A 10,269-nucleotide genomic window follows, 5' to 3' on the forward strand; every position below is an offset into this window, starting at 1 on the left:
AGGGCTCAATTTCAGCTTTGTGACAATGCGCGAGTAGGAGAAGCCGCGGCGAGGTGTTCAAAAGTCACCGCAGAGGCACTGGTGTGAGGTTAGCGGGAAAAAAAAAAGAAAAAGGTTAGCGGAAGAAGAAAAACCTGCTTGGAACAGCGCTGTCCCGACTGGACTATCTCTATTTAGTGGTGCCCAGACAGGAAGAAAAGGAGAACGCAAGGTGCACAATCACAGCGGGACAAAAGAAAAAGAAAATTAAAGAGCAAAAAATGCGGCCTCAATGCTCTCGTCACAGTCCCCTCCGGGACTGTCGCAATAATGTTCTCCCCTTGCGGGGACGAACATATCCCGTTATGGCTCGTCCTTAATTAGCAGGACAACTGTGGTTGCCAAGGCAATGCGTCGCCCTTAATCCAGGGCTCCGCCTGCACACTGAATGTTGTGGAACTGTTGTCACAGTTTTTACCTCCAAAATCTTTTCTTTCCCATAAAACAGGTCAGGGAGTTTTAGTGACAATGAGCATGCTGTCTTTCAAATAATAATAATCACACTACATTATTATAATTGGGGGTTTTCAGCTTCACTTTTGTTTCCAGATATCAGCTGTAAACACTCACCAAAATGTATTTCTATCACAGTGTCTACGCAAGACCATGGCCTTTCCATGTTAATACAAAATGCGTACAGCAGGATCTGTTCTGTGTTTCTGACAAAGTATTAATTTACAAAAAAATCATAAATTCAATGGCACAACCCTACACACATTATGTAGTGTTCAATAAATGCTTTTTGAAATGGAATCTAGAAGAACAAAGGACATGGATATGGGATTTTCATAAACAGTCGAGAAATGTGACAAAGTCACCAACAGAAAAATACATGTTTACAGACTAATAAAAGTTTCTTTGAAAACGAGATTCAGTGAAGAATTATTAAAATGAGCATGATCAGTTCTCATACATAATATGCATGTTGCATCAATACTGTGTATGAGTTCTTTAGGACAGGACAAGGTATATTTCTTTACTATAATTTGCTTTGCCTGAAAAAGTTGTGCATTTACACGAAGTAGGTATAATGAACCATTATACCGGATTGAGCTTGAATCTGTGCCAGCTAGAAAGTGCTTTGTAGGTAATAGACATCTGTGCATAAACGGTGGTTAAGTCATCTGTATGGGAAAATGGCAGAAAGCATTGAGCTATAGATCCTTCTAGTTGACAGGTCATGGGTCCCAGTGACTCAATTAACTCCACTGGCATTTGTAGGGCCTGCATTTTCAAGCCGAAGCTGGTTGAAATTAACATATGGGACTGCTTATTCAATGAGACTCGACATCTGGGGGAACTCGCCAACCATTTTTGTTTGCCAGAGTGTATCTTGACAACTTGCTTGTGCGATTTTCTTTGTTTTTATTTTGTTCAGAGGATTTGCTGCTATAAGGGTAACGATAGGAACTAGGTCATTTAGGCTGTTGTCACAGTGTCTTCCAATGACAGCAATGACTACAGAAGCAGAAGGATCTAGTGTAGAGTTTTAAAGGAGGAATTGGCATTATCGCTAAGGATTTATATTACAGAATGAAATCCAGTGTTCTGAAGTAATGAATTAAATTGGTCAAGCAAAACATCTCACAATCAGTTCAATTAATTTCTACAATTATACAGCAGAATATCTTTAATCTCCACAAAAAGAATGCAAAACTATTCCATTTCCCAATACTATGGTAATTTTTTACAACAAGGCTAACCTTATTGTCATGCTGTCTTTGTTTTTGAAATACTCTAGGGTTGACTTCTCCTGAGAAAAGTCTGAGACAGAGATGTGCTTCACTATTGCTGGATTTTTCAAGTATCATTCGAAGGTGTAAATGGGAACCACAATTGAAAGTAATGGTACTTTTAGGCTGTGTCATGCCTTATGGGTATGCACTGTTATGCTACAAACATATACACTGTTATGATGCAAGTGTCAAAATGCAAAAGCAGAGAATCTAGCAGAATCCATATGAAGCGGTACACGAAGAAACGGAAAAGTGTAAATGATGTACATCCACAAGTCTTAATTTTTCTCATCTTAAAACTATTTAAAAGCAGTGTAAAATAAAGGGGAAATATCCTTTACCACATCTCTATATGTTCTTTCTGAGGTCGTTTTCTGAACCTCTGTGAACATCATGGCACTGTCCCAAACCCCTTGCGAACTGAAATAGAACTATACAAACATGTTGGAACATGCAGACGGATTAGAAAACACTGCACATGGAAGAAAGCGTTCTTTTGAATATTTCACAATGTTAATTGGGTTACATTTACAACTGGGACATGGCCCCCTGATGGTGTGAAGCTCAATTATATAATTATCCTTCAATTTATCTTCCACCAGTTGTGTGCAATCTGTAATGTAGAATGTGTGTACCTTTCCCTTCCTACAGTGAAACTGTTCTAGCCTCTGGGAATTGTACACCACAAGCATTATTGTGCATAAGTAGTACAATCCCATGAGGAATCTCCAAGCACTTAGGTCAGCAGACACTTAAAGCACACAAAGAGTCCTGCACCTGTGATGTTTTCACCAATATTTATCTACATTCTCAGAACCGCACATCTCCCTGTAGTAAGTGATAGGCAGGATTTCCAGGGTGACTGTTGAAGCTTAGCTTGATTTATCGAGGAAGCACAGTCCAAATTTTAACATCTACTGTATAAAAAGCTTCGGGGGTTTGATACTAGAGTCAGTTATGTATTGCACATTGTGCTGTTTTTTGTTGTTTATTAAAGCCAATACCATTCTATCAATATCAATATCATTACAAGTTTGTTACAACTGTGGTTACCTTGGAATTCCTCAGGAAGGAAATGCTTTTCATAGCAACAGTTTAGGAAATTAACTCATGAGTCACCTCATTGATTTAGTCTCCATGTGCATCAGTCGATTAAGAATTTAATTAAGTTTTTGATGAGGGTTTTAATTTGAAAGTGCATTTTATGTTCTTCTGTAATGAGTATCTTTTGTTTGTCCTTCACTATGAATTTCACGGTTGAGTATTTTTTGCTACAAAACGTTTTTTGGAAAGATTTCAAACTTCCTTTTGTAAAGAGCTGGACATCAGTTCCTGTATTTTAGCACTTTGTGCTATTCATCATACAAGTTCCTCTATATTTCCTTCTTCTATTTGTTTAAAAAATGTAGTGCTTTGTAGGAAGAAATGAAAAAGGTTAACTGACCAAAATCTAAGTCTAATATTAGATTTTTTAAATATTTATTTAGTCACTAATACAGCATAATGCAGAACACAGGGGCTTTGATTGCTACAGATTTTATAGCTAAGTATGTCTGCCATCAAAGTCTGTTCCCAAGTGCAGAAAATATTTCAGGAATGGAAACCATGTTTAAGAACTTTAGAAAGTTTAGAAAAATGCTTGTCCTTTTGAGAACTTGCAGAGCCTTGAATCAAATGAGTAACAGAAGCAGATAACAGGTTTTTCAAAAGAAACAACAAAGCTTTAATGAAAACACTGAAATTATACTGATAAGAACTTCAGTGTAGGACATACTGTACTGTAGTGTAATTAAGAATGCAGTGTAATTAAACTGTTTAGGCATATTCATACATTTATGTGAAACACTTTCACTTGAAAAACAGATCAATTATCTAAATTGAAGATACATTCTAATGGAATAAAGCTAATGTTTCAGGTAATGCACCCCTAAGCAAATGGACTCTGTATTATTGCAGACTTTTTTATCATTAACTCTAAATGAAGATTCCTCAATGAATATTTAATTAGATCCATTAGAAATTCTGCAATCTGACATATTTCCATTCTCACAAGAATGGACTTAACAGGGTGGTAGATGCACCAAGGGATCATCCATAAAACTATATTCCAGGGAAGTTTATTCAATCATTTTCTGTTAAACAGATTATCTTAAAACAATAATAATAATAATAATAAGAAGAAATAAAATTCTGTATTATTAAAAAGAAAATATTGCTGTTAAATTTGATGAGGAAGCAAGATACAGTTCTCAGTTAATTGGATTGCTTCTTCCTTAATGTCAATTTTTTGTACCAATCTAAAGTGGCAAGTTGTTAGCATGTCAGCTCATGTCTTTCAATCGCTATACATGATCAGAAGACAGCATATCACTCCATGTTCAGTCAGCTAACAGACACTAGGGAGTGAACTGGGGGAATAACGGAGCGAAATAAATCAAACTTAACGCCTTTGTCTTTTGGAGCTGGAAAGAAACTCACGCCAATTCCAATCCAAAGATGCCTGAGCTGAGAATCATACCCTGCCTCCAAGAGCTGTGAGAAAGCAGTGCTACCTGTCATGCCCCTGTGTCAGTTCACTGATATGGTCTTTGCACTAGCGTAGGAGGGATAAGAACAGTCCGCGCTTTCTTTAGTAATGTAATTACAGAGCCTCCTGCCTGTAACACACATTGCAAGCCTTACAACACCCACAGCAGATTCAGTGTTGTCTGGAGGAAAGGCACTGCTCTTATTGAGCACACCGCAAAGTCAAACACCTGGCATAACACAAAGGTCATTGTTGCTCAGCAACTTTGGAACTCAAGTCCACATCACCCCAGCATTGCTAGGCCAGTGATCTGTTACTGTAAGCAAAATCCTGGCTACTGATAAATAAACACATAACTCATTCTCAGACAGGCAACCTTTTGTCTGCAGACCTTAAACTCCAAAGGCATGCTTTTACAGGTTGAGTTTTTTAATGGAGACAGGGAAAAATATATTACTTTTAAAAATGAATTCCATTTCATGGAAGCAATGTCAATTATTTGGAGGCCTGGGATTAACACAATAAGTATTAACCAGTGTGCTTCATTACGCGAGAAGAGTTTTCTGTTTGAGAGTGAAAACAAGTTTTTTGAGTGTTATTCAAATGAGAAAAAATACAGGTCTGTGACTTTATCTGCCCTTTTGGGTAAAGTCAAAGTGATCCAGGAGTCCATCTTTTCCATCTCACAAAACATTTATGAATTTATGTGCATCTTGAAAACAGAACAACCTGGTGTTGAAATTCACACAACCTTCTTACTACACGACTGCTTGTTGCGCTGCAGAATTAAAATGAAAGGAATACCAACTCTTTGCTGAACCAATCTTTCTCTTGAAGTGTGTGTTTCTGACTTTGCTCCCCGTGAGTAGCTCTCAATATATGATAGGAATGCATGCAATGCATAAATGCCATTATTCAGCATGTTTTCAAGATGAAAATATAGCCTAAAGGACATAACCAAATTGTGGTCAGTATTGTGAATAGCTGTTCATTTTTAATAACACACATTTCATGGATATTGTAAAACAAAATGAAATGTTTACAGTGGTCATATGTACCAAGAAATATACATTGTGGATTCATTCCCTTTTGTTTATAGTCATTTAGCATTAAATCATGGGGTGAATATACAGAGAAGCTGGATCAAGAAGCTTATATTTTTTGTTTTTCTTTTCATAGACAATTACATATTCTGCATTTGTGATATGATTATAAATTACTGTATACTCACCAAACATTATAACATGTAATCTATGTGATTAGACAGGTAGTGTTAAAAAGTGTAAGAATTAAAACATTACCAAGAACAATAATAATTCTAATAATCCAAAGAAGAAGTACTAATTTAGTGATCAGATTAATCATTCCTCTTTTTGTCACATTTCCTCAAATTGTTTTGTAAGTCTTAAAACCTCAGAGAAATAAAAGGGTCGATATACAGTATAGTACATGTTGGTGACATTTTTTATTATCTGAAGAGAGGTATGACTCAAGGGGAATGCTTCTGACCTGCCTACAGGTTAAAAAAAAAAAAAAAAAGAAAACTGACAGTATGGTGCCTGCTGTTGATTTGATGAGCTACTGTAAACCCCCTCAGGGCCTGACATGCTTTCAAACTGTTCCTGCTTTTACTTTCGGTGCCACCCTATTAAGACTAGCTATCATCTAGATTATTTTTCTGTTTGTGTCAGGGTATGTGTTTTTTTTTGCTCAACTATTCTTGATTTTTTTAGTTTTTAAACAGAATAAAAGACATATTGCAATCCTGTAGTTTTCAGGTTCTTTTATGTTCATAACCCAGCGTGAATAATGATTTGAACCAGGGACAGCTGTAATCATATTCATTTGAAACCCCTTCTATTTCTATTCTACAGTATTTCAAGTGCAAGGAGCAGAGGGGAAACTAATAACTGGTTACATCTCCCAGAATCGAGAGTTAATTCTTGTACTTCAGTAATCATTTCAGGGAAAGTTTCAATTACACATTCATAATACATTCAGTATGCAATGCTTAATTCAGAACAGCCAACTGAAACAGAAATTGAAAACACGATTCCAATCTCCTCCAACAAATCTCCACAAAAATTGTGAAACTGTTTAACTGGTCATTTGTTATAACAATGATAAAAAATCACATTCTTAAATGTAATGAATAATACAGTAACATCATCCATTATATATATTATACCATTATTACTTTTTTAAAGGAATAACCGGGTAATTTCAAGCATCGACAAAAAGGTCCTACCACACCTTTGTGAAAATGTTGCTTTCTTTTACTTCACATGATCAATTTTCTATAGCTTTAGGTGAGCTTTTGTCAGCTTGTGACTCTTCTTTCCCCTCTTTTTTCACAGAGTAACCACAAATTGTAAAACATAAATTATAGGATATTTTGTTTCAGTTTGAACAGCAATAAATTATTTTTTGTAACTCATTCAACAGTCTGATTTTAGGGATACAGAAGTGAGTTTGAGAACCAGCTTTGTTATTATAAATGTGACAGATTTGTTTGAATTCACTTACCCAGAGATCGATAAAAACAGTTGCTGAATTCAAGGTTCATTAAATGCAGTGCTGTAAAGTATAAATAATCAATACAGAAAAATTAGTCCATTGTTATTACAATGCTGATAGTCTACCTCTGATTATCACTTCACATGCTCAAAATACTGAAGAGCAGCTCACCCTGGCATTAAAAAAGCTCTTGGTCCCTGGAAGACTCCATAGTGAAGATAAATTACTATACATTGCTAAAGCCACAGACACAGAATAAAAACATCTCAGTGTTAATTAAGTGAAAACAAAAACACGTGGTTCTTAATTAGCATTAATTAATATGACAACTGTCTCAAAAAGGATTAAGTTAGTCAAGCTAATGGTGGATTGGCAAATTAAAATTCAATTGAAGAACATCGCAGCTCTTGCATTAGCATATCCATGGATAAACTCTGCTCATCTGAGAAACATGCAGCAAAATAATTTAGCAGGTCAACATCTTGAGCATGTTCAAAAAATAATGCAGAATGTACATTTTTGCACTCATCAGGACAAAAAAATATACTGAGATGACCCCCTCAATGCTCATATGCATGCTACACCTTATGGCAGCTCATGTTATACTATACAAACGTAAGCAGAGCAAGTAATCAGAAAATAAACTAGTGAAAACAGCAGGTAAATGTACAGCAGCTGCCATTCTGTGATGAATGACAACTCTCTGAATGTGTATATTTTTAAACAGCTCTTGCTAACTTGACTTGCAAGTTGCAAGAGGCGGTGTAAAATATTTTCCTGCCAAAGAACGAGGCAAAATCCTTTTCCCATTATCTTGTTTACGCTTTTTATCCATCCAGATCCCTGCTCATCCCCAGCCTTTATTTTTAGACTTGAATTTCAATGTAATTTGCATAATCTAATAATGATTTCATTCAAGGTAATTCTGCATCATAATTTAATAGTGGGCACAGAAAGCCAAAATAGCATAGTTTTTAACAAGAAGCATTACTTGCAATCCCTTGTAGAGACTTGTAAAGTACCTATTTGTGTTGATTATATAACAATATACAGTATCACAATATAGCAGTGCTGAGGTTGTAATTCAGTTTGTGTCCCGATCGTAATCCCTCCTCTTAAGGCCGCTCCGGCTCTTTCACATTTCTGATGATTTCATGCACCTGCCTCCAATCCTTCCCCTCCTAATTTAAGCCGGGCGCTCTCCCTATTTGTGACTCTGCATTGGAAGATGGATGCCCAGAGGCCCGCCTTCCATCAAGTCGCCCTACATCCGCCTGGCCTCATCATCCCGTTTTTATTCCCCGAATCCTGTACCGGATCCTGTTCCGGCTTTTATCTTTGTTTTGTACTGTCTCGCTTGGATTACCCGGTTTTGGCCTTTTGCACTTTGCACCCAATTTCCCCCTGGACTCCTTGGACTTGTTTGCCTTGGCCACGCCCTCCGAGCACCAGTTCACCATCGTCACGCCACCCTGTCTGTCAAGCCCTCCTGATCCTCGTCGTCTCCTCCCTGTTGTCCTACTCCACTCACTTCCGGATTATACCGTCTGCATAGGGTCCTGTACTTCGCTTCGTGACACTTTGCTCATATTTGTTCTTTCAATGGAAAACACAAATGTTTTAATCTTATTTAGAAAAGACACCTTAAATATATATTAATATATATTTAATAAAATATTAAAATATAATAATACCAAATATTAGTCGAAGTCCATCCTTGTGCTACTAAATTCCAATGCTATAAAAACTTCTTGTGACAACACTGGCCCATTAACCAACATGTAACATGATTACTGTCACACCCTCAACGACTAGAGGGTGCTCCTACTCTGTCCTGTTCCTAGTTTCCCTGTGCTTTGCTTGTCCTTCCGGTGTGTCTTTGTGTGGGGCTATATATTTCCGGGTCACCCTTTGCTCCTGGCTCAGCATTGAGGGTTCGGATGTCTTGAGACCTGCTTAGTACCAGGTCATCTCCTCTGCATAGGGCATAGGTTTCTATCCGACATCGTCTGACCTCCTGAGCCTGGGCTCACCTCCATGTCATTCCACGGCGTGCCCCTCGAACATCCGTGACAAATACATTGCCAGCAGATCGTCTTTTTTTTTCATTTTATGTGACATGGGCCCATTTGTTTAGATTCTGTTGTACCCCCTCCAGAATACCCACTCTGGTTTACAATAAAGATTCAAACAGTGATATATTTGATGACAACATTTCAGGAACTAAGGGAGAGTTTCTCATTTTGTAGGTGGCTCTATTATATAGTACTTATTGTAATTTTTGCTTTTTGCTCACAGATTTAAGTATGTTCTACAAAGCCGAGGGAGGCTGAGATATCCTAATATCACATTTTGCTTACATTCATTTGCAGAAGTTAGTCTTACTTTTTTCTTGTACTTTTTCTTTCACCTGCTCTGAATGAGCCAATTTGATGGGTTTTTTTTCTGATTTACTTTCAAATGTCCAAATCTTTAATGGAGCTATATTGCAGTTCATATTACAGTCACACAATATTAGTGCATTCTCAGTTTTTCTGTTTCTACGATGAGAAATAATATACTGTAATAATAAATATAACTTTTTCATGTCTGTAAGCTATTGATATTATTTAAGGAGCAAATTGTTCTCCAGAAGAATATGTCACTTCCCCCACTTGTTACTGATGCTGATTGGAATGCCAGGACTACACCTTTTCTTCCATTACTTAACATACTGCTGAAAACAAGAGACAGAGGTGCTTAATCTGTGTTTCATATCTGAAGTTTGATAACAGGGTAATAAGAAGAAATCAACAACAAATGCTTTGGTTGTTTACTATTGCCCAAGCCCATGAAATAGAAACATATTGTAGTGCTATTGACAAAAGTCACAAGAGGGGGAAGCTAAAATGAAAGTACATTCATTTTCCAGGTACTTACTTGCAATTACAGTCAACAGTCTGGGTTATCTTTTCCAGCATAGGATCACCACTTCAGGCAGAGTAAATTGGGATTGGAATTAAACAATATATTTAACAATTTAACAATAAATAAATGGCAACAGGATTTTTTACAGCTTGATAGACAGAGCAAGCAATTCATTTTGGGATTGTTCCATGTTTCCATGATTGCCATTTGCCATGATGATATTTCTTCACTGAAAATACATCTTTTTGTCATATTTTATATTTAAAATTATACTCAGTGTTTTGATTTATTAACAGGAGAGCTGTGGGTGGAGTTAGGGTTTACTGTTACAATATCCTTTATAAGCTGAGTTCAGTTAATGTTATGGTTATGTTATAAATGGTTTAAGTAAGAGAGCATTACTGTAGATCTAGATTGACTAGGCTCAAACTTTGATTTTAGATTAATTTGGATCTTGGCTATTTTTGTCTTAATACTGAGTATACGATATACACATTATAAGACCCAGTTCAACACAATATCTAAAAATATTCCAAATTGGAA

The 10,269-nt window shown here is 36.6% G+C and overlaps 1 protein-coding gene across 1 annotated transcript in view; it reads right to left on the bottom strand.

Annotated features, from left to right (window-relative positions):
* The window catches only part of LOC148657520 (uncharacterized), a 46,207-nt gene extending 37,928 nt beyond the window's left edge, over window positions 1–8,279 (bottom strand). Inside the window, exon 1 of the mRNA XM_088644428.1 lies at window positions 8,134–8,279. Within this exon, the coding sequence (XP_088500554.1) occupies window positions 8,134–8,279 (146 nt within the window). The remainder of the gene's footprint in view (window positions 1–8,133) is intronic.
* Window positions 8,280–10,269: the final 1,990 nt, after the last annotated feature.

Source organism: Lepisosteus platostomus, chromosome 8 (genome assembly GCF_059453375.1).
Source record: "Lepisosteus platostomus isolate fLepPlt1 chromosome 8, fLepPlt1.hap1, whole genome shotgun sequence".
Classification (NCBI taxonomy): domain Eukaryota; kingdom Metazoa; phylum Chordata; class Actinopteri; order Semionotiformes; family Lepisosteidae; genus Lepisosteus; species Lepisosteus platostomus.